General features: G+C 41.0%; 1 protein-coding gene across 1 annotated transcript in view; it reads left to right on the top strand.

The window, feature by feature from the left end:
- The window catches only part of NUDT3 (nudix hydrolase homolog 3), a 587,520-nt gene that overhangs the window by 128,792 nt on the left and 432,644 nt on the right, over nt 1–26,084 (top strand). The window contains exon 6 of the mRNA XM_089374741.1: nt 24,897–24,978. Within this exon, the coding sequence (XP_089230867.1) occupies nt 24,897–24,978 (82 nt within the window). The remainder of the gene's footprint in view (nt 1–24,896; nt 24,979–26,084) is intronic.

Below are 26,084 nucleotides of genomic sequence, written 5' to 3'. Positions count from 1 at the left end.
TTGGTGGAATCTCCTTTCATTTCTTCTCGTGCGTTCTCTTCATGGTGTTTATTTGGGCAATCATTTTCCCTTTACCCTGTGATGATTTCACCTTCACCACCTCTATACTTTCCACTATAGATTTCTTTATGTTTTGCACATCCGCCTTCATGCGTTGCCATTTTGTCTTACCATTCAAGAGAGCTTCCTGTAGAAATGCCACTTGTTCTTTTAAAACTTTATTTCTTTCTGCTAAAGCCTTGTTCTTAGCTGTTATTATATGAATTTTATGATCTCTTTCCTACCCTTTAGCTTCCAAAACCTCCAACCTTTGTTTTGCATTTAACAATTCTTTCACATAAAAATCAGATGACCAAGTGAGAGGTGTGGATGTGGGACTATATAAGGCAGAATCATCAATGACTTTTCCTCTGGACTTCTTGTTGCCACGTGCTTGTAGAGGAGACTTGTTTGAGTGCTTTTTGTGAAGGGCTCGAGTACTTTTCTTTTTAGACCGTTTCTTCCTTGTTTGCTCCCATTTTAGACGGGCTATTCTTTATTTTAAAATGCCCTGATATTGTTTGGCATTGACCCAAACCCACTTCCCAGCTTTGGCGGATGAGGCAATTTTCACTTGTCCTAAATCATTTGTCTCCACATGTTTTGAAATTTCTTGTTCCTTTGTCATGTTTGAATGCATTTGTTGTCCAACCTGTTTCGAGAAATATGTAGGTCTATAAAATGCCAAGATTACTTCGCACTGCTCCTTGCTGTTCAGGTTATCGCTGCTCCTTGCTCGCTGCTTGATACTTCTGCTGCATAAAAGCTCCCTGCTCTCACACTGCTCATTGTTCATTGCTCGCTGCTCTCACTGCTCACTGTTCACTGTTCGCTGCTCTCACTGCTCGCTGCTCTCACTGCTCACTGTTCACTGCTCGTTAGGACCATCTAAGAAATGTTATCAGAATTGGACTGATGGACTCGTAAAATTGGAAATCAGTGAAAACTAGATCGAGATTGGCAAAAAATTAGGATAAATCTGGGTGATGAAAAAGTTCATAATGTTAAATTATGCAACTAGGGTCAATTTCCACTTTGGACAACTCATTTGATGGAGATAATTATTGCATTGAATTCCTCTTTTCGAGAGGACCAAAATTGACCTAAAGATCACTCAAATCAGACAAGGAGAAGTGTATTTTTGAATTAAAGCCCACACATGTGCAAATTGTCAAGGTCGGCTACACCATCATGTAGGCTCATGAAGCCCAAAAGTCATGTCTTTTCACCCACATGGATTCATATAAATATAAGAGACCTCACACCTCATTTGGCACTTCATCAACACACAACATATCTTCTCTCTCCTCTTCCTATTGGTTTGTACAACTCAGAAAAGGAAGGTTTCTCTCACACGTGCGAAGGACAGGTGGCTGTTTTGATTGGGTTGAATTACATGATTGTTGCAGGGCGTTGACCAGCTTTGACTTGGGAATATTTTGACATATTTTGACTTTGTTTTTGGGTGAATAAATTCTATTCTAGTAGGCCGTAGCTGTTGGTGCTTAATTCAAGGTATTCTGTGCTACTTGACCGAAGCCCTAATTGCAGAGTTTGACCCCAGACTCCATCTTCACATTGACCAGGTTTGACTACACCAAATTGATCTATTTTGGGCTCATTTCAATCTGCTAAGGAGGCCGCATTTATTGCTCCAAAACTGAGCTTCTTGAAGACCATATTTGACTTCTGTCCTATCTCTGATTAGGGCACACTTTGACAACAGTTGACTGCCTTTGACTTGAACAAATTTTAGGAAGTTCAGATTTGACTATAGTTGACTCCATCTCTCTTGGATAGTTGCTTGGCATATTTACGTTAGTTGGATATTTGATGTACTCTCTCTGCTGAACATTTGAAGACAATCTAATAATAAGAAGATTTGCAAGGGTTTTCCCCATAGTCTCTTGCCTCTTGGCTTGTCTTCTGCATTTATGTTTGATGTTCTTTCATCAATTACTGTTATATGATAATGGTTAATGTGACTGCTAATGGATTAATGGAATTGATAATGGGCTAATCGATTAATGAAGTAACTGACCTAAGCAAAAAACATGTTAACTCAAAATTAACACATAAAACTTTCAAATTTTGATTAAAAAAATATATTCATGGACATCCTTGTGAATCCAAACCATTAGACACAAGTAAGGATGCATATACTCGAAATAACTGTAATGTCCATTCCTAAATTATTTTGGAATAGGATTAATCTCTACATTTTGGGGCCGATTTTGGAGGTGATGGGGCCCATTCGATTTTATTAGGAGGCTAGGCTTAGTAGAAGTTATTTTGATGTGGTTAATTTGTACATGGGGGCCACCCACACTAGGAGAATACTCATTCCCTAGTTCAATTTGCATGGAGGGGAGATCGATGGTTAAGTGAGGGACCCACGATGGAGGGAAAATGGAGGGAAAAGTGCCCCATGAAATCTATATAAGGAAGGCAACTCTCCTCATTTCAACGTCTTATCTTTTGACATATTGAACTCAATCTTAGTTGCTCGAGCTGCTTAGCCGGGTTACTGTGCTGTTTAGCACACGATTGTCTCCAAGCGGAGATCTCAACCCTTGCTTCGGTGGACTTCGAGTGCTAGCCCTAGGAGGGAGTTCTTCATTTCAGTTGATAGCAGCAGCAGGGGGACGAGTTACAACAGCTGTAAGTCGAGTACCAGCAGTAGGGGGATGAGTTACAACAGCTGTAAGTCGAGTACCAGCAGCAGGGGGACGAGTTACAGTAGCTGTAAGTTGAGTATCAACAGCAGGGGGAGTTACAACAGTGCGGGGATTGTGTTGTCACAATGTGAGGCACTCCGGGAAGTTGGGGAGATAGGAGCATCCTTTCATCATTTTCAGGAGTATAGGGGGCAGCTACAGACAAGAGGGCCATCCTACACACAACTCTCATTTCATCACACGCAGGACTGCATCATCTCCTCCATGACTACGTAGTCATTGGAGTGAGACTCTTTTGGGCAACACCATCCCGGGGAGTTTGGAGCTGGGGTGCTGGGAGATCATTTGGAGGGCCATTTGAGGAGGATTGCTGGAGTTGGGAGAAGAGAGATTGACAGGATCAGTCATAGCAACAAAATTCGAAATTGTAGGAGGGCCAAGTTGTGAAGGGTCAAATTTTAAAGGTTGGAACCAAGGGAAACCCTTTTTGGGTTTTTCTGGGTTTCGGGCAAGGATCACACTGCTAGTTTTATAGAATTTTTTGCGTAGATATGAGGGGTCAAACAGGGGTCCCAACTCAGCCAACAGCTAGAGGAGCTAAGGGGAATTTGGGCAAAAATTTCGAGGTCAACATTTGGCCAATTCCTTCGTATGTTTGGGTTTCTTGCGTAGAGGCTATGATTAATTTCCTAGAATTTTCTAAGCAACAGGGAAGGCTCTAACAACAGATCATTTCAGCCAAAAACACTTTTCCAGGCAGTAACAACGAAGCTCTTGGGCCGGATTACCAACAAATTTGAGGAGGGTGTTCCATTGTTCATTTTGGGCTTTTGCTAGCTTGCCTAGAGCAAGCCTAGGTGCACACATTCCAGCACCTTGTTGTACACCTCTTCCCATTTAATAAAATGAGTAGACTACGCAGTTTGGTTGCCAATTTTGTGGTCTGATGGCATTTTATGGTGTTATTTTTATTGTTTGCTTTGCATAGCACTATTTTCCCTAGGAACATTACAGTGGTATCAGAGCATGATCTTGGCCGAACTATGGGAAACTAGCCAGAAGATCATGGAAGCTTTGGATATGAGTACACAGTCACTGGTGAAACCAGAGACAAACCCATGGCTCAAGGGAAATCCAGTGTGCAAAAATTCTGGGGTAGAATTCATTGGGACGATGAGAGGTTGACTCAGTTGAGGAGGGTGACAGACCAAACCCATCCTCACCCTTGTCACAGAGACATTAGAGGTGAGTAGGCCGTGGGGGTGCAACCATCTACATCATGTGGGGAAAGTCGACCAGATGAGGGCACCAAATCTCTTGAAAAAGAGTAGGTAGGACAAAGACTGTTAGAGGGTGAGGCCAGGGAGCGCTTTTGCTGGTGGAGACCTGGCTTTAGATATCAGGAGCCTGAGGAGGAGATTGAGCATGATGTTGAGAGCCCACAGGATGGTGAGGAGCACATCGATATACTCGGTGTGGCATAAGAGTCACCTTTATTAGAGACCTCTTTGATATCCCCAGTTGACACCTTGGTGGAGAAGATAGAGCCTACACACATAGAGCCATCTGTTGAGGAGGAGCCACCCATGGACGAGATGCCAACAATTGCTGAGGTATTTGGAGCTGTGACCGAGTTTACAGGTGATAGATGCCCACGACAGTTCCACTAGTTTCAGGCCAACCTTCTAGCATTTAAAAGGAAGGTCTCATTAGTGCGTGAAGCTATTATGCAGTAGAACGAGGAGTTGGTGGGCATGAGAGTGGTTTGTGCCGAGTCCATGGCCAAATTGACTCACGTTGGGGAGTGGTTGGATTCCCTACTGGTGCAGCTAGAGTGCACATTGGAGCATAAGAGCAACCCTCTTCGGGCATACATAGAAGGGGCTGGCAACACTTTTAGGTTACCTTGGCCCATTGGACAGAGAGAGACAAAGCTACCTAGTCAGATTTTATGTATTGACCATGATAGCGAGATGAGACGACCTGAGTTTGCACAGGGTGCAAAACCCACATGCTGGGGTTGTTCTATGTGTGGGAGTTCATGCATCCGATCCCTCTCTTGAATTTGGGTGGCGAGAGATTCTCAGTTGGTACCCGGTGGAGTGGGCTATGGAGATGGTAGTGGACCCAGGTGGAGCTCAGTAGGAGTTCCCAGGCACTGGGGATGCTGGAAGCCTCGACTGGCATTGGGATCTCGAAGGGACCACTTATGTTTTCCTAGGTATACTGGTTGACTACGACCTAGAGGGTATAGTTGACCTAACAGTCGAGCGTGCACCTCCACTAGGAGAGTTTCGGTCAGCACCAGTGGCCAACCAGTTTATGGACAGGCTTCTTGGGTTGACTTGGTACAATGTTTGTACACGGGATCACGTGGTGATTAACACACTCTGGTAGGTGTTTGTCGGAGGAGGTGGCATTGGCAGGGCACCAGATGGCGCCTTGTATGGAGTTGGGGATTCTTCACTTTTGTGTGGGGCACAGAGGACACAGAGGAGCAACGCAGGGGTAGTATCACTGTTGACACATAGGGAGATTCACTTCTCGGATCCCTCAAGGAGGATTTGGAGTGAGATCCATTCATCGGAGGGTATGATGATGCGATTATGGAGGTGGTGATATCGGTCGGGTGTGGGCCGACACATAGGGACACAACTTTAGGCCGTCTCATTCGGGGATGGGTAGGAGCATCTAGCATGGAGCATTGGTCTGCAGATGGGCATGGAGCCGCATGGGGGAGTGCCTCACATTGCATTGAATAGATGCAAGGAGTGACCGGTGCAGTGACACAGGCGGGACACTGGATGGTATAGCCGTAGCCAGGGGTATCCCGTGGTGTACAGGGACAGGTTGTGACATACAGTGGCATGTTGAGGAATGCGGTGTTGCTTGGTGGTGTGCAGTGACGCATGGTGCGGCGCAATAGTCTCTGGGAGCGTTACCTCGAACGAGGTATATGGACAGGGGCATTAGGTGTACCGTTGGATGCAGCTCACCTAGGATCAATGAGCACATTGTTGAGCATCTTGGGACACCATGCTTAGTGGAGATAGGGCTTCGAGGAGTTATCAGCAGATCCGAGGCGGAGAGAGTGTCGTCTGTAGGATCACTCTTGGGCATTTGGGCAGAATTTTGATCATCCTCCCCTTGACACTCCATTCAGGTAGTAGGCTAGGGGAGGCTCACCTTAGACAGTTGGATGAGACATCACGTGCCATGAGCCGGGAGGAGACTCTTCAGTTGAGACCCTTGGTAGGTGTACGAGTTGTCAGATACATGCTTAGGGATGGCGTGGTTGATAGCCGAGGTAGCATATATTCCACCCTTGAGCTCACACTTGAGGGATGGTGGATGGTAGACTTCGTCTACATGAGGGTACCCAGAATCCGAGTAGTTTCGAGGTGTATCATCAGGAGTTTGGGATAACAGATTTCACTACGTGGTCTGGCAGGAGTAGGGCAGGTTCACAGGCTTGAGACCTACTCCTTATGCTTGGGGTCTGTTATAGATCTAACCCAGAAATATATGATAATACAAATATACCCAAGAATAACAAGATCTGAATATAGAAAGAAATGCTTCTTTATTAATATCAAACCCTTAAGGTAGGGCAACACCATATATTCACTCTTTAAGGAAGGAGAACACTCCACAAGCCATATGCCTGTTCATACAATAATCCTTGACATCACTCAATGGGGAGTCTTTAGCCTCTATATAGGTCTCATACATACAATACCATGGGTCATTACCATGGTTCCCTCAATACCATCTATCTAATACCATGGGCTTATTACATTATTGCTAACTACTTGTGGTCCCTTACATGATACGGGTTAACCACCTTATTTGTTACTATGGCCCATTTCATTATTACATTATTCCCTTGGGTACCTCCCTTTGTACCCTATATTATCCCCCTTAGGTATACTACATTCCACCCCCCTTAACATGTTTCGTCCCCGAAACATGTTTGGTTGTTTTCTTGCTGGGTGATGTGGGTGGTGATATGTTGAAATTTTAACCAACAGTGTATCTTTCTTTAATTTACCACCTAATGGAGCCTGATTGGTATCTGGTACATATTGTGGTGCCTGATGTTGTTTCTTATCTTCCAATATTACTTCAACCACTGAATCCTCATTTGATGTAACATTTTCTGCTTCAGCCTCCTTGGACTCTACCTGTTTTTCTGGTACCTAGTTTGACATTTGTGTTTGGTTGTCGACCATCAATGGCTCATCATCTGATATGTCAGTTCCTGGAACATCTTCTGCTTCAGCTTCCTTGGACTCTACCTATTTATTGATGGAAATATCCTGTAATGTAATTTTTTTTTATACCAAAGCTTCAGGAATTTCTTCTGCACATTAATATTTATAGTACCCACCGATTCCACCCAAGGGTATCCCAAAACAACATCCTCATTAGCCATATCTGAAGCATAAAAATCAGAATGCAATACATACTTGTCCATAGAAATCTTCAAATCTTTATAAACTTGAACATCCTCATTATCAATCTGTGCGGTTTCAATGTGTTTTGCTGGAACTTGCAATTTTTTTGCCAAATTGACATTTATGAGATTTTGCTTGCAACCAGGATTTATAGACACAATGATCTTCTCCTTCTGAATATATCCATGAACATGTAATAAGCAGATACCAGTAGAAAATAACCCCACATGTTTCTCATTATTTTGTTTTCTAGCATGAGACCATCGGTCTAAAATGAGTTTTTCAAATTCTTCATCGGGTAGGTTGGAACACTTCTTTTTGTTAAGCAATTTCCACCATGTGGCCGCCTCATCTTTAAATTGGTCCACTACCCAAAATTTTCAATTTTTTCCCCATACTGACTTTATTTCTTTTATGTATTCTTCAATAGTAGGACCATCATTTTTTCCTGTAAAATATAGAATCGCTATGAAGGATGTTTTGAAAAAAATTTCACTTACTTGGCGAAAATTTGAAATGGCCACAATTTAGTCAATATTGCTCAGAATCTCTATTATGACTTCTTTTCGGAAATGGAACAACCATTTTGCATCTGCCCATGTGATAGAAATCCCGATCTAGGTACTGGAATTTCCGATTCGCGCTGCACTTGTTCCGCCGTCACAAAAAATTTCTGAAAAAATAGTTGATTTTAAATCAGCGATATCTCCCTCATCTGGACTCTGATTCGACTGATTTTTTTTTGAAATTGGGTATTTTTCCACAAACAATCCAGATCTGCAATTAGATTTTGCAGATTTTGCACCAGAACATACAGATCTACTCCGCAAACTCGCCGCCCTGAAAAATGTCTGCAACCCAACTGATTTTTAAATCAGCAATATCTCCCTCATCTAGACTCCGATTCGGCCTTTTTTTTGAACTCGGGTATTTTTCACAAACAATCCAGATCTGCAATTAGATTTTGTAGATTTTGCACCAAAATGTATAGATCTGATCTACAAACTCGTCGCCCCAAAAAATTCCTGCAAAAATAAAAAAAAATATTCTCCACTTTCCCCAAGAAAGTGCTTTCATACCACTTGTTATAGATTTGATATGAAAGTATAAGATAATACAAATATACCCAGAAATAAGAAGATAGAAATAGATAGAAATGCTTCTTTATTGATATCAAACCTTTAAGGTAGGACAACACCATACATTCACTCCTTAAGGAAGGAGAACACTCCACAAGCCATATGCTTGTTCATACAATAATCCTTGACATCACTCAATGGAGAGTCTCTAGCCTCTATATAGGCCTCATACATACAATACCATGGGTCATTACCATGGTTCCCTCAATACCATCTATCTAATACCATGGGCTTATTACATTATTTCTAACTACTTGTGGTCCCTTGCATGATATGGGTTAACCACCTTATTTATTACTATGGCCCATTCCATTATTACATTATTCCCTTGGGTACCTCCCTTTGTACCCCATATTATCCCCCTTAGGTATACTACAGGGTCCACCCAGGGAATACATACAGGGATCAGAGATGATGGCCAGATGGGTTCTAGCTGGTAATGATGTTATGCAACGACATCATGTGAGAAGTGGGAGTTATGAGCTCCCCATATGTTTGGGGAATCTGGGGATTTGGTTAGTGGGCAAATCACTCCACTTTGTGATGAGCAGGTTCATGGCAGAGGATGATCCAGTTCACTTTGTGTTTGACACATGGGGGATCACTGAAACCTCCACTGCATGGCGAGGCAAACTTATCCTGTTATGGCTCAGAGTTGAGATTGGCAGTGGAGGGGTAGATATTGGCATCATGGAGATGCCAGGCCAGGATGAACTTGACTCACAAGTTTTTTGCCCCTAGGTCTTAGGAGGGGAGGATACTATCTGTGCACAGTGGGGAGTATGTCATAGTCAAAGTAGCGCATTGTCAGCATAGTGGCACCACTCTGGGACTAGTAGGGAATTGAGGCATCACAGCTCTTCACAGCTCAATAACCTTTAGGGATGCACTGGCTACTATAGGGGGAGATCATACAAATCTTCCATTGGGGTTTAGCGAGTCACTAATGGAGCAGGGGACTTCTGGTACTTGCATCGGGCAGGATAATGGGTGGAGCGAGGGGCGCTTCATGTTGGACACAATGGAGTGGGATCCTCGTATTGAAGGATTCTTTCATATCAGGATAGTGCAGAAGACCCTGGCACATTTTGTAGTGACAGTGGGGAGCAACAGTTAGAGAGGATGCTTGCTTTGGCTTTGCTTGAGGACAAGCGATTTTTGGTGCATTGGAGGAGCTTGCCCAATGTTGCTTGGGAGTGGGAGCGGGAGCGAAAACGGGAGCGGGAGCGACCATTTTTAGAAGCTCCCGGTTTGGGAGCGAATCCGGGAGCGATTTTTTAAAAATATATATATTTTTTATATTTTTTAATTTTTGATACATATATGTCAACAAAAACATGTAGAATGATGAATTAGACATAAAAAACATTAAAAAACATAGATTGATCATTGAACCATATCACATCAATCATCTAGATTCTAGAAATTATAATCGTCATCAACCATGTCCACAAGTTAGTAAAATACATATTACAACTGCAACATATTGAGTCTCATGAATCATGATTCATCAAATTCAATCTTAAAGTTTCAACTTCAAGCTTTCAAAATTGAAAATTCAATAACATTTATCATCATTGATCACCAAAGTTGTACTTGTAAGCTAAGTTTAAACTTTAACCATTACAAGAAGTAATATCTAAGATATTTCTAAGTCCTAACTTCTAACTGTTAACATGATATGAAATGTTATAAATTTATAAAATGAAACATGAATAATGAAATGAAATGAAACAACTTTAGTCTTTCACGAAGCATCATATTCATAATTCACAATCATTACCAATGAGTTATAATTGCCAAGGCCCAACTTCAAACTTCAAATTTTCATTGTCACAGTGATATATTGTTTACAAATGTCAAAAAATATCATTATGATATGAAAGAGTCAAGAGTCAAGAGTCAAGAGTCAAGGACTCAAAACTCAACAGTTATGAAAACTAAAGTCTAATAGAAACTAAAAAAGACAAATAAACTGTAAATCTACATGTGGCCCTTGCCACGAGAGTCTCCAGGAGTATAAGCAGGTCGTGGTGGTCTTCTAGGAGTCTCCCGCACAGGCCGACGACCAGAACTAGAACCTCCACGTGAGGGTGTAGATGGAGGTGGCGACAGCAAAGGAACAAGACTCGGACCTCGAGCATTGCTACTGGATGGTGGAGGTGGAGGTGGACGTGGCATGGCTGCTTCATCTTCATCCCTTACAAGTTCCTCTTCCAGTTCTTCAATATGTACAATGCCATCCTCCAAATTGTCATCCTCTGGATGATTGTCCCAAATTTTATATGTGGGATCCTCATAAGCCCGATCACAGTAATGACTCAACAATCTCAAGTTGTAGTGCACATAAACCAAGCTTTCTGCTCGGTTTTCATTGAGTCTGTTTCTTTTCACATTATGTATGTAGCTGTAGGTGCTCCAACACCTCTCTGCAGAAGAAGTATTTACAACCTGTGAAAGAACTTTTTTTGCCAATTTTGGCAAAAGTCCGTGGCCGCCATATGTTTCCCACCATGTGAGAGTATCAAATCTATCTCTGTCGTCCATTGCATGGAAGTTACCATACAAACCAGTGCCACTGAAGTATCTGCCTATCTCAAAGCGCACAGCTGCACATTCCTCCCTGTCAGGTACCAACTTTTCTAATGCTTCCAAATATCCTCTAGTTACCTCTGGATCTAAATGGGGTTTGGTCCTAACCCCACCCCTTGCTGCAGGTTGGCCCAACCAGGATGTAGAGTAGTATTTTGGCGTAAGGATATACGCCAAGCAATGTAGTGGAAGATTGAGCCTATTCCACTGTTCACACACACAATCATGAATCACTTTGTACAAGTTGGGATCTTTATTATGAACAATATCTTTTATTTCCTCCAACATGGTATCCATTTGCTCATACACCTCGCCAATCACTGGTTTGTCTGTATCTGCAAACCGAATCATGTGATAAATTGGCTTGGTGAAATCCAATACCTGCCTCACACTTGTCCAAAACTGCCCATCAAGAGCGGCCTCCTCCACCATTTCAAAACCTGCCATGTCAGCTGCATTTGTAGCCCTTTCCTTTAATACCTGCCAATGTGGACTTGATACCATGCTAGCTAATGCCTCTCTTACCTTCAAAAGGCGCTTGAAGGTGAGGTAATAGCTACCAAATCTAGTCTTCGCAATCTTCAACAACTCCAATCTCGAGTGACTGCGGAAAAGGCCATGGGTATTGCTATGATTTGTAATAAATTTTATCATTTTTTTGCCTTTCTTGTACAAATCACCAATCCATTGGTATTGTGCATTTTTGTTCTTGACAATATCATGCAACAGAAGGTTCAATGTGTGAACCAAACATCCAGACCAAAATATGTTGGGGTATTTATCCTCAATAATTGCTCCCGCTGCCTTACAATTAGGAGCATTATCAGTGATGACTTGGATGACATTGTAAGGGCCAATACGCTCAATTGCTTCAAGTAATGCTTCTGCAATGTTGATAGCGGTCTTGAACTTGTCTGAGTAATCATGTGCAGTTAGAAAGATGGGACCACTAACAGACACAACAAGAACACTTATCAATGGCTTGCCTTTTACATTTGTCCATCCATCAGATACAATGGACACCCCATGGTCAGTCCAAGAACTTGTCATTCTATTCAAAGAATGTGATATTTTGGCTTTTTCATGATCAAGGCCAACGGTTCTTGCCTTGTCATACCCAGGGCTCTTGTATCCTTTAGGGGCATCATTTATGGCAGAAACCATTTCGTGCCAATAAGGTGAGCGAAGAACATTGAATGGTATCCCACATGCATAGAGAAACCTGTAAACCTTTGAATCCACATCATTCCTACACCCCTCATCAAGGAAATCTGATATGGTTCTACGCCTTAAAGATGATGACCCTGTGCCTCCATATCCACTGCCTTGGGAGGATGCTGAAGGAGTTGTTTGTGATTGTGAGCTTGGTTCAAAGAAACCCCTTGATTTTTTTGATCTGTGTTGCGCTTCCTCCTCTTCTCTTATGTATTTGGCTCTATCCGCTGCTGACACCGCTGTACAAGTTTTGATTCCTATTCGTTTGTCTCCATCCCATGGCCTTTTCCCGCAGAGGTGTCTTCTAGCACGGGTGTATGAACCTGTGTAATCAGTGTTGCAATGGGGGCAATGAAATTTAGTGGTTCCACCCCCTTTCCCTGTTTTAGCTCTGTTAACATATTTCCACAATGGAGTTTGGTCTTGTTTAGTTTTTTGAGGGTCATGTTCACCCTCCTCCAGCTCCTCCTCACCAGGGTTTTCACCAATTTGACTTTCTCCAGCTTCTTCATCCCCCTCTTCAGGTTGGCCCCTCCGTTTCCTACTCTCCAGCACCATAATAACCATAAAAGGGACCAGGAAGAGGAAAATGCCAAGAAATATAGCTAGGTCCATGGTGTTTGATGTTTGTAGGGTTTTGATTCCTGAATCTGCAAATTAATTTAATTTATTAGGATTAATTAATTTAATTTAAATTTATGATTTTTAAACTCAATAAACTAAATTAAATTAACTAAATCACTACCTAACTAACTAAACTAACTAAATTACTAAGTTACTTACCTCTGCAGGCTTGCTCCTCGCTCCTTGGCAGTTGCTCCTCGCTCCTCAGCTCTTGCTCCTCGCTCCTTTGCTCTTGCTCTTGCTCTTAACTCTTGCTCAATGAAGTCACAATGAAATTTTTTTAAGCCCATTGGGCTTTTAAAACCAATTTTTTTTTTTTTTAAATTAGTTTTTTTTTCGCGTCCGCGGAAATTTTTTCCGCCAGATCGCTCCCGGCCTGGGTCGAAACGCTCCCGGAGCGTTTTTTTATGCCCGGGAGCGATCGCTCCCGATCGCTCTCGGGCGTTAAAAATCGCTCCGGGAGCGACGGAGCGATCGCTCCCTTAAACGCTCCCGAACAGGGCAGGGAGCGTAAATTTTTTTCAGGGAGCGCGCTCCCGAAAATCGCTCCCGTCCGGGAGCGATTTTGGGAGCGCGCTCCCGAGCCGCTCCGGTCCGGAGTGCGATTCGGGAGCGGGTTCGAGGTGGGGGGGGGGGGCGCTCCCCCGCAACTATGAGCTTGCCGGATGTGGATGGTACTTGGGAGGGCGAGCGCATACTTGAGCATCCAACACTGAATCTCCAGGGATCAAAGGTTTAAAATTTAGCAAAATAATTAATTTACCTTAGTCCCGAGACCTTTTAAAGTTTAATTTTTTAGGACCGGCGAATTTTGCCTTTAGAGAATTTAAATTTACCCAGGACCTAGAATTAATTAAATTTCTGACTTAAGATTTTAATTAATTTTTCGCCAGAAAATTTAATTAATTAACCTATGAGGGGATAAATTATTTTTCTAACCTTCAAGACACTTTACGTCGTGATTTTCATATTTTTTACATTATAAGGGGGGAAATCTATTTGTAATAGACCTTCACAGACCACCCATTTCTGCGACACAAATATAATCCAGCAGACGAAGCAATTTGTAATAAAATGACCTAACCAAATAGTTAGGATTATTTCCAAATCACTTTTACATAGACTCAATCTAAAACACTAGGACTCGCCTAAGATCCTAGCAACAAAATCCATTCTAGCTTTGGGGTAAGATTGGAGGAAAACTCTGCCGACGATCCGAGAATGGATCGGTGAGACAAAAATCCTCCCAGAATGGTGATCGTCACTAGAAAGTAGGTTCACCTAGGTTGTTACATACATGACACGGATCTGCTGAGATTATTTACATTATACACATGCAGAAAGGGTTTACATAACATCTTAGAAGTCAAGCTGATGATGATAGCTGGACGACACAGAAACATCGATCAGGTGCTATCCCTTTTGCGAAAAAAGCGAGTGTACTGCTATGGGTCATTGACACGCAGTGGTCAACAAAGTGGATGCATACTATCTTGAGAAACAAGAAGATGAAAAATATCATAACAATGAGGAAGATGCTCAAGAAGACATTGATGATGATGAAGAGGAAAATGTGTAAGAAGAAAAAGAAGAAGAAAATACTTTTGATGAAGAAACTGATATGAATATGGAAAATTTTGAAGAAGAGGTTATGTCAAATATGGATTATGATAGTGAAGGTGAATATGTGGCTTTGCATGCTTTTCAACATCTTAATACCTAGATGCAAAGAGCAATTTTTGATCCTAGCCCGAAGCATTTTCCTAAGTATGAGGAGTAGCCTCCAGCAATGCCTGAATGTTTTACATCAAATTTTACAAAACATCTTCATAGGACATTTAATACTTCACAACTTGCAGCTATTCAGTGGGCTGCTATGCATACTGTTGCTGGTACGAATGGAGTTGGGTCTGCTAGGCGGCAGAAGCCTTGGCCTTTCACTTTGGTATCAAACACACTAAGAGAGGAGAGATCCAGGTCAGACAAAAAGGTTGAAAGCTACTCTTTGAAGCAAGAATTTAAGGAAAAAATGAAAATGAAAAAGTTCAAGATGATGCTGGAATCTAGGGCAGCCCTTCCTATGGCAGAATCAAAGACGCAATTGCTTGAATTGATGAGAAATAATGATGTTGTTGTTATTAGTGGCGAGACTGGGTGTGGGAAAACAACTCAGGTTCCTCAGTATATATTAGATAACCTGATTTTATCAGGGCAAGGGGGTTTCTGTAACATCATATGTACACAACCACAGATAATTGCAGCAAATTCTGTTGCAGAAAGAGTGGCAGATGAGCGATGTGAGCTGCCACCAGGATCTTATGGATCTTTGGTTGGTTATAAAGTTCGCCTTGATAAAGGTTGGAATCCTAGAACCAAACTTCTGTTTTGTACTACTAGTATTCTTCTTCAGAGGCTAGCTGATGACTTTGATCTTCAGAATATCTCACACGTAATTGTTGATGAAGTACATGAACACTCTGTTTTGGGTGACTTTCTACTTATTATTTTGAAGGCTTACATTGTGTATTTGAATCGGAGGAGTAAATTCGATATGAATCAGCGACCAAATTGCATTGAAGATATGTCCAAGAAATTGCAGGATACCCAATATAACACAACAACTTTTCCCATCTCATCCAAATATGAAAGTACTAGAAATACTTCACCAGATATTACTCATTGTCGTGGGGCCTCTCTTCATTACCTAATAGACATGGTAATTACGCATTCAATATGTAATGATAATTTAACAGAAATGGGAATGCAACAGTCAGGCTGTAATGAAAATGGAGTAGTTTTACCAAATGGGGTTTTAGCCCCATGGCAGGTGGAAACCCAAATAGAGAAACACTCGTCTTTGATTTATACGCAACGCTGGTGCATACGTCTGCGAAGCTCATGCCTACTGGCTATCATTTTACCATTAGGATTCACGGTTACCGTCAACCATTTTACGTGTTGAAAAGGCCAGGGGTTAATGAATTGTTACTACGACTGGGCGCCACAGCATTGTACGAAATCATATTGTTCATTGTAGCATCTAGAGTCTATTAAGACGTTGTGGTGGATGAGTTGTTGGATTCACGGCCTGCCATTGAGAACAGTGATGAACATAAAAATACAAAGTTGAATTTAATTTCGCCCATTCTTTGCCTGTCGAGTAGTCATTGCCGCAAAGTTGGAGATTTAGACTACGTGAAAGACCTGTTTGTACTAGGGAGGGATCTGAAAAACATTATATTTGTTGACGACCACCCTGTGTCGTATTATCTACAGCCAAGAAATGTCATTCCAATTAGTTCGTCACCACCACAACTGGGGAACTTGAATTCTCTGCATGCACTAGCTATTTTGGGCGGATTGATCAGTTAACTAGATGATTACTGAGTTTGACTGAAGTCCCACTGCATAACTGACCTTCCAGTAGTTCCTCCAACAGTTGGAACTAGTTTAACTAAAAACAACTTGAGATAACTAACCTTCATTGCTGCAAATTAGCAATCACACATGCTTAACTAAACTCTAACTCCTTCAAATCGAATTTACTGAGTAAACTTGGTGACACAAGCCATGTCACACAAGTTAACTGCATCTAAGTTGTCTGCTGATGTGGAAATTCGAATTTTCTCAATTTAATCAAGGCAACATCAAATTGTAACTCCTTCAACTCGAATTCACTGAGTAAACTCGGTGACACAAGCCATGTCACACAAGTTAAGTGCATCTAAGTTGTTTGCTGATGTGGAAATTCGAATTTTCTCAATTTAATCAAAGGCAAAATCAAATTGAGAATTTCTTGTTGAATTTTTCAACACTTCGTCTCAGCAAGAAAGGGATTATCAATCACCCCTATCCTGCACCTGTGGAACTCGAACTTCCCTCTTGACAAGGCCTTTGTCAAAATGTTAACATCTTGTTCCTCTGTCGAAATGTATTGTAGCACCATTATCTGCCTCTGCACACAGTTCTGTTAATGGTGGCACCAAATATCTATATGCTTGGATCGATCGTGGAATACAGGATTCTCAGATAGCTTAATGCAACTCTGATTATCACAATAGATCATAGTTGGATCCATCATCTGAGCAAACAATCCCACAAGTATCTTTCTTATCCAGATCGCCTCACATGCTGCTTGATTTGCAAGCATGTATTCTGCTTTTGCCGAGCTGAGCGCCACAGATCTTTTCTTCATGTTATACCAGGAAGCCACTGCGGACCCTGTTGAAGAATCAAGGGCAAATAGGTGTAGTGTGATTCTTCTTGACTTGATAACAATTTGTGGAGTCTTTGTCGCATCTTCCTTCCTTCAGTTGGTCATTAGAGGTGTCTCCATGGGTTTTACAACTCTCCATGCGTAACTTCTGTAGTATCTCATTTGCATACTTGCTTTGAGAGACAAACAATTCCCCATCACCTTGCCATACTTCCGACTCGAGTAAGTAGTGCATGAGACCTGTGTCCTTCATTTCAAATTCCCTTGTAAGGTCCTCCTTGCAAGATCTAATCAAGTACTCATCACCAGTTAAATTCGAATCATCAACATATAAGACAATAATAAGCAATTTACCTTCTACCAAGATATGATAGAGGTTTGCACGCGCTTCACTCTTGGTGAAGCCCAAACTAGTGAGATAGCTATCGATCTTGGTGTACCAAACACGAAGTGCTTGTTTGAGACTGTATAATGCTCACATGAGTTTGCACACATGAGACTCTCGATCAAATGTCTCAAAACCTTTTGGTTGCTCGATGTACACCTCCTCCTCAATAACCCCATTGAGAAATGCTGTTTTTACATCCATCTAGTGGATCTTCCACCCCATCTGTGCAACCAGAGCAAGAATTGATCTAATGGATGAGTACCTTGCTACAGGAGCAAAGGTCTCCTCATAGTCAATTCCCTCAACTTGAGAGTACCCCTTGGCCACAAATTTGGCCTTATACTTCTCTATGCTTTCGTCTACTGCATGCTTAACCTTGAAGATCCATCTTGAACCCACAATTGATTTATCGCTGGTCTTGGGACCACTTCCCAAACACTATTCTTTACAATGGATTCGTATTCCTCCACCATTGCATCAACCCATACAGGTTGCTCTACTGCTTCCTCGAAAGAGGATGGCTCAGTCTCTACAAGCTCAGTCATTAGAGCCATGTAGCTAGTGTACCAGTCAGTGTTGCGAGGAGCGCCCCCCCCGCCTTCGATCCCGCTCCCAATTCGCGCTCCAGGCGGGAGCGACTCGGGAGCGCGCTCTCGAAATTGCTCCCGAAAAGGGAGCAATTTTAGGAGCGCGCTCCCTAAATAAAATTTCGCTCCCTGCCTTTTCGGGAGCGTTTAGCCTTTTTTGCAAATTTTTTTTTGCAGTAATGTTCGAAATGCAATTTTTTTCAAAGGAACAAATAAGTTTTGAGTGGGGCAGCTTAATGATCAAGCCTATGGCCCTAGTATTGATATGCTATTCATGGTAATGTTAAATTCTTAAAGTAAAAGTGACATTTCTCCTTAATCTTCATTTTCAACCTTTTACTTAAATTTTTAACATTACCATGAAATGACTTGGGATGTTTGAGAGTGGTTCCAACCTCACTGAATTTCATATGGAGAAAGTAGAATTTTAGATTTCATTCAAAATCCAGCGGACTTATTAGTTTTTCAGGGTTTCAGGATTGGGGGATTGCAATGTTTCCATTGAATTTTGTCATGTATTAGGGTATGGAACTCGTATTTAATCAAGAGCACCAATCCCTTTATGTACCTTGATGTTAGTGACATTGGTTGTCGAACTCCTCTATCATGACCCTCCTAAAAATGTACGCATCACTCAAACAAAATCTTGACTTGACATGCTATGCTTTTTCTATCTTATGTTAATGCTTAGAGGGTGATATTAATGACAATGTTCCCTATGCAGATACAAAGGTAATGACAAAGATACCTCTGGATGTTAATGCTTAGAGGGTGATATTAATGACAAAGATCCTGATTTTCCAACAAGACTAAAAAATTAGACATTTCTCGTGGTGGCAAGAGGCCCAACCATAAGAAATAGATAATAGATTTACTTGTCTTTTCTAGTTTCTAGTAGTTTTTATAAATATTGAGTCTTTCATATTTACTATGATATTTTTTTAAACAATATATGACAATTTAAGTTTGAAGTTGGCAATTATAACTCATTAGTAATGAATTATGAATATGATGCTTCATGAAAGTTGAAAGTTGTTTCATTTCATTTCATTTTATAACATTTCATTTCATGTTAGATATTATTTGTTGTAATGGTTACACTTAGCTTACAAGTACAACTTTGGTGATCAATGATGATAAATGTTATTTATTGAATTTTGAAAGCTTGAAACTTTAAGATTGATGAATCGTGAGACTCAATATGTTGTATGTTTAGTATGTTACTAAATTGTGGACATGGTTGATGAAGATTATAACTTCTAGATGATTGTTGTTATATGGTTCAATCTATGTTTTTTTTTTTATCTTTTTTATATCTAATTCATTATTCTACATGTTTTTGTTGACATATATGTATCAAAATGTAATATATATATATATATATATATAAAAATGCTCCAGGATTCGTTCCCAAACCGGGAGCTTCTGAAAATGTCGCTCCTGCACCTGTTTTCGCTCCCACTCCCCGCTTTCGCTCCCCCTCCCAAGTAACATTGGTACCAATCATGTGAGCTCCTTTGTCTGCGCAAATTTGAAAGAGCTCCCATATTCTCCCTCGCATCCTGCAGAAGTCTATCAACTTCCTTGGTTCTTTTCTTGCGTTCTCTGGATGGTTCTGCTTGAGTGGATGTCTCCACTCTCTGCTCCTTAACTTGTGGTTGCTCGACAACTTCCTGAGGCTCCTCCATTGATGGGATATGAACCTCCCTCTCAAGAGAGCACCGCATTGCTTCTCCTCATCAAATTTTACATCCCTTTGCACAACTATCATTCTAAGGGATGACAAGTACATACTGTAGTTGTGGGGAGTTTCTGTGTAACCCACAAATACCCCCAATTCTGCTGTCGGCTCTAGCTTCTTCCTTGATTCTTTGGAGACATGGCAGTAAACAGAGGCTCTAAAAATCCTGAAGTGCGACATATCTGACTTTCTAACTGAGAAATCCTCCTTCGGTGTAATCATGCCCAGAATCCGATGAGGACTCCGATTCTGCAAACAGACTACTGTGTTCCATACTTCAGCCCACAGATGCAAAGGTAGGTCTTGGTCATGCAGCATCGCCCTTGCTGCTCCCACAATGCTACGGTTCTTTCTTTCAGCCACCCCATTCTGTTGTGGGTTGTGGGGTGCTGTCAACTCTCGTCGAATGCCTTCTTTCGCACATAAATTTTTAAATTCATTCGATACGTACTCACCTCCATTATCGCTCCTAAGAGCCTTCACCTTCTTGCTAGTTTCTTTCTCAACTAGTGCCTTGAATTCTACGAACTTGGAGAATGTCTCATCTTTCTTCTGCATGAAGAAGATCCAACACTTCCGTGAGAAGTCATCAATAAAAATAACAAAATATTTGTGTCTGGTAGTGGAGGTTGTCAAGAAAGGTCCACAAACATCAGAGTGGATTCTTTCTAGGACTGCATGTGCTTTGCTGTCCCGATCATGGAATGTGGATTTTGTGTACTTCCCCAAAGTACATCCTTTGCATACATCATGTTGCTCAAGTGCTCCTTTAGGGAGGCCAGTGGTTATTTGCTGCATAATATTCAAGGTGCCATGATGCAAATGGCCAAGTCTTCTTTGCCAAAGTTCACCGACATCGCGGCCTTGCACTTTCTCTGCCTTAGTGCTTAATGCAACACAATCTTCCACATCTAACTTATAAGGGTTCTGTGCATGAACCCCCATTTGCTTCACTTGTCCCGTGGTTATGTGTCTCAGGAATGCTTTACCTTTGCTGAAAATCAGATCATAACCATGGTCTTCCAAAACCGCAATGGAGATGAGATTTTTCTTTTGGCCCGGAACGAACATGACATCCTTGAGTCTGAGAGGGTATCTCCCCTCCCTCTGATAGGTGACTGTACCAACCTCGGTCGTGTTGTACCTTCCATCGTCCCCTAGCTCGATGTGCATCTGCAAATCTTTTTCCTCCAGGTCACTGAAAAACTCTCTACATCTTGTCATGTGGAATTGTGAAAATTTGTGAATCTACTCATCAGAAACCCCTACTGCAATTACTGGTTTACAATCTCCTACTTGTTCTTTGCATTAACAAGTTATTTAATTGCATAAACATGGATGTAAACATTATTGTAGCCTACACAAATATGCAGATCATGAATTGAAATAAACTGAGACAATAACACAAGGGGCACCATTATTTTTGGACAATCGTCCTCGCAAAAACCCAATTCAGAAAAACTGGTGCAACATATAAAGGGTTTGTATTATTAAGTAGATTCATGAATACAACTAGGGTGCCAGAAATGGCTAACCCAACAAAGAATATCTTTGGAAGTAGTACCTCTATCCGGAGACAAATATTTTGGCAAATTCAACAAACGGATGATCAAACCCCACTGCGACTCTGACTGTTACCTGTGCTGGATAGCAATGGCTGCTCCAAGCACTGTGCTGGAATTGTGTCACCCCGACAGTGAGCCTCCCTTGCCTAGAAATTTGATACTACTGATTTGCTCCTTCTCTGCCCCACAGAATCTCCCCAGCGCTGCCTCTAAGGGCCTGCGTCAGCCTCTACAACTTTTGCGTCACCTGCGTCAACCCTCTGCGTCCTCTGCGTCAGCTTCTACGACCTCTACGTCAGCCCTTTTGGGGCCTGCGCTGTCTCTCCCGACGTTGCTCTGCCTCTCCGTTGGTATTCTTTGGCCTCAGATGAAAATCCCTTTGCCGAACTACCCCACTGCAACTCTGATTACTAGCTTGATTTCCTCAGCAAACCTTGTCCCAGAAAATTGAACTCTATGATCTCTTGGTGTATCTCCAACTGACCCTCAAGCCTCCTCTTATACTTTTCCTGTTGAGTCTTCAACGACTGAGATTAAGTCTTTAATCAACGGCTAAGATTAGAACTAGATTGATCCTTGTCACTTAGAACTTCTCACCCATATTTTATTAATACACATTAATATTTTTATTTTACTAAGTTTAGAGTTAGGAACCTATTAAAATATTAATTATTTTAATAGCTCTCCATCCAGGTGGAATTTCTCTAGCCGATTTTTGGGTCTTGGAGATCTCATGTGTTCTAGCCCCTCCTCCAAATTTCAGAGCTAGAGCACATCCAATGCTACCCAAAATCAACAGGACCAATACACCTGAGTCCAAGTACCACACGCTCCCCATGACTGTGCTGGCCATGCATGCCATAAGGGTAAAGTTAGGCTTGAACTATGAAGCCAAGGCTTCACCTGCTGCTCCTCCTGAGGTCTGATTGCTTTCCTTTTTGTGTGGACACTTCGTGGCATAGTGCCCAAATTCATGACAATGGAAGCATTTAATTTTTGACAAATCTTTCTTCTTGCCCCCTTGCTTAGATTCTGGTTTGGTTTGAGATTTCTTCCCTTTTCCCTTCTTTCCCTTTCCAACCAATACAAAGTTTTTTTCATACTTGCCCTTGGATGAAGTTCCATCCTAGTATTCCACCTTATTTCCTCCTGCACCAAATCAGACCATAGGTGTTCCCAATTTGGAAGTTTTTCCCTCCCGTTCACCGAATCTTGGTAGCTTTGCTAGCTCTTGGGAAGGCCTAGGGGGACTAGGCTTACCAAATCATCATCTGAAACAGTAACACCAACTCTTGCAAGCTCATCACGAACTTGTGTGAACCTGCTCAGATACTGTGGGATAGTGTCATTCTTCTGCATCTTGATATTTCGAAGTTTATCCTTGAGTGCCAACTTCCTGTGGTCACTACTATTCTGGAACAGATCTGTCAGTGCCTGCCACATTGCATAAGGAGTTTCTTTCCCATGGAGATTGGTGACAATGTGGTCCTGTACTCCCTCCAAGATTATTCTCCTCGCCTTGGCTACATCTTTCTTCCACTGAGCAAGGTTCTGGGCATCAAATGCTTGTGGTTTTGCAACATCTATCTTGATGTATTCTAGCAATCCATTGTCATCCAATACCGCCTCCATGCGATGAAATTAGAGGTGCCTTCCAAGGCATACTCTAGCCTTAGCCCGTTGAAGGTCATCTTCTCAGCTCTGAAGAGATCTTGCTACATTGAACTACAAATTCGAACCTCCTGAGAAACAACTTTGAAATTCCTGCTCTAATGTGAATCCTGCTCTGATACCATGTAGAAATTATGGTGTAGATTTGCAATTGCTCATGAAGTTTTAATCAAAATCACAAGACACAAACCTACTCTACTACTCTGCGAAAGTTAATTCATAATTTAGAACAAAAATTTCAGACATGCAATAAGAAATAACACATGCACACAATATTTTTCCTGGGGAAAGCAATCTGCTAAAAACCCCAATGCCTGCTTGCATTAATATGATGAATAGAGATGTATTACAATTGCTTTGCTCAACTGAGCACAACCTGCAAGTGAATAACCTATCTCTCTGCTCACTGAGAAGCTCTGACCTAGACTTAGTCAATTTCTGCCTCTGCTTGAGCCCCTATTTCCTTGCACAATTCCTTGAGAAATTAGGCCCCTATTATTTATGAAATTCCTCAAATTGATTGTGCAATTCCCAAGGTTGATCATTTGACTGCATGCAACACCTGTACACTCAAGACTAGTCTACAACTAATGTTACACTGCCTTGGAATCTCCACCATAGCTGGGGAACTCGAATTCTCTACATGCACTAGCTATTTTGGGCTGATTGATCAGTTAACTGGATGATCACTGAGTTTGACTGAAGTACCACTGCACAACTGACCTTCCACTAGTTCCTCCAACAGTTGGAACTAGTTTAACTGAAAACAACTTGAGATAACTGACCTTGATTGCTACAAATTAGCAATCACACATGCTTAACTGAACTCTAACTCTTCCAACTTGAATTTACTGAGTAAACTGGGTGACACAAGCCATGTCACACAAGTTAACTGCATCCAAGTTGTCTGCTAATGTGGAAATTCGAATTTTCTCAATTTAATCAAGGCAAAATCAAATTGAGAATTTCTTGCTGCATTTTTCAACATAATTATTTGTTCTAGGATGTAATATATGAAGCTTAACTCAAAAAATATGGAAGGGAAAAACAGGACTCAAAGTCAAAGGACAATTCCTAAGTTCCTTGTAATAAAAAGTTAAAAAAGTTAGAAGGAAGGAATACGTCTCTTTCCACATTTAGAAAGGTAAAAATAACTTGAAAGAATCTTCTGGTTCATTTAATTATTTATTTTGGGTTTGCTTTATTACTTTTCAGGCTTTAGAATTAATTATTTAACTGCTTTTGCAACCTTGGCCAACGCAAATTTTGAAATTTGAAGTCTTTCCAAATAAAATATAAATTCTTAACTGGGAACATTTGATAAAGGTAGACACTACTCACAAATATTTGAATACAACTTTGCATGCAAAACCATTTTTGTTTAAAGTCTTTATACTAATTTTTAGAGGAGGCAGACTCATGTAAGACAGGGTTAGGTGAGGTAGATTTAGGTCAGGCAGACCCTGGTGAAGCAGGCTTAGGTGAGGGTAGATTCAGACGGGGATAAAAAATATATTTTATTTATTTAAAAGCCAGAGCGTGAGTCACAGGGAAGGCAATGAGTCACAGGTATAATGAAGTGGCAATATAATGCACTAAAACAGCCCCTCTCTATATAATAATTCATGGTTTTCTCTCTTAGCGAATTGACAGTGTTCTCTCTAAGTGTTAGAATAATCCTTCGGTAATGACTAATATTCAAGTCATTTAGTTTCTTAGTAGCACACAAGGAAGCAAAAGGAAATAAAGGCTATTGAAATAACAGAGTGGAGTTGATTCTCATTTGTATTAGATTTTGTTTAAATTAAATTGTCTTTAGATACAGAGCACATTATTTGATGTGTACCATAAACAGCCGTACTTATATTTGTTTAATTGTGAATCAGACGTTTCTTTCTATGATTTGTCTTATGTAATTTAAAATTGTGTATTGATTGTTAATTCTTTTTCATATTTTACAAGTTATGAATATTTTCAAATGCAGATACAAAGAAAACAGGGAAGCAAGATGTTTGAACATTCACAAAAAGCTTGACCGATATGTCCCTGTGACTCTCATGGCAGAGGTTAGGAGAAAAAGATCAATTGTTTTATTGACAATATTAGAATGGGCTAAAACTGTCTATAAATGAGTTCATTTCCTTTGCTTATCCAGAAAGAAGTTTAATGTATTAGTTGTGATTCACAGAATGTGGAAAAATCTCTGTTTTTGGTTTTGTTTCGGCCAAATTGAGTAAAATGGCAGTTAAAACTGCAAATTTAGAGGTCCTACAATTACATCCACAATGGTAAAATATTTTCTGTACCAATAGTTGTCCTCAACCGGGCTAGAAAGATGGGACAATTACCATTGCTTATCCATAGAACATTATTTTTTCAATAATTTAATAAATTGATTTCTTTTTGAGAAAATGCACTTATTAATACAAGATAAAGCATAATAGAATGGAGCAAGGACTCATTTCTACCTAAAGGACAACTAGAATGCCCCTAGGTTGGCATAAACCCTGGCCCTTGTAGTGAGATTGCCTTTGACTGTATACCTAGATAAAAATTTTACTAAACTCGAGAGTCCCTCCAATTTATGGTCTGACATTTGTTCTGAAGATTCTGTATGGGTCAATTCCCCTCCAGAGTGTCACCTGGGTAACCAGTCACAATGCTTGCCAGTTATCTAGGATAGTTACTTGGATATGTGTCATCAATTTTTGATGCTATTTCTAGTCTCATTTGTCTCACTGCTTATCCTGCTTCTTTGGTTTCTTTGTTAGAATCAACTTCTTTAGTTTCATGAACAGTTGGATCATATATATATATAAAAACTTGGAATGAAAGCATGGGAAACCCCAGAGTACTTCCCACATTTCGTGGATGGTAAACCAGCAAACTGTCCGCCCTGATTTTTGGGGCATCGCCCTAAGAGAATCAAAGTGAGTCGAACCCGTGATCAGCAATAAAACTAGCAAAAATATCAAAGAACTTCACGTCTGGCTCTAGACCACTTGAGCTAACCCTTGGGGCTATATGTGTGTGTGTGTTATATGTTACTTTCTTTGGGGTCAACAACTTTGACTTTGTTTAATACATCGGTGAATTAAAAAAATAACCATACCTCTCTTGGGTGATCAATATCTTTTCTTCTTGGGATATATTCAAGCTGCTCAGTTTCACC

Source organism: Pinus tabuliformis, chromosome 8 (assembly GCF_031772625.1).
Source record: "Pinus tabuliformis cultivar Carrire ecotype Pingquan chromosome 8, CPIR1, whole genome shotgun sequence".
Taxonomy (NCBI): Eukaryota; Viridiplantae; Streptophyta; class Pinopsida; order Pinales; family Pinaceae; genus Pinus; species Pinus tabuliformis.
The sequence above is the reverse complement of the archived record's forward strand: the minus strand, read 5'-3'. Positions and strand labels throughout refer to the sequence as shown.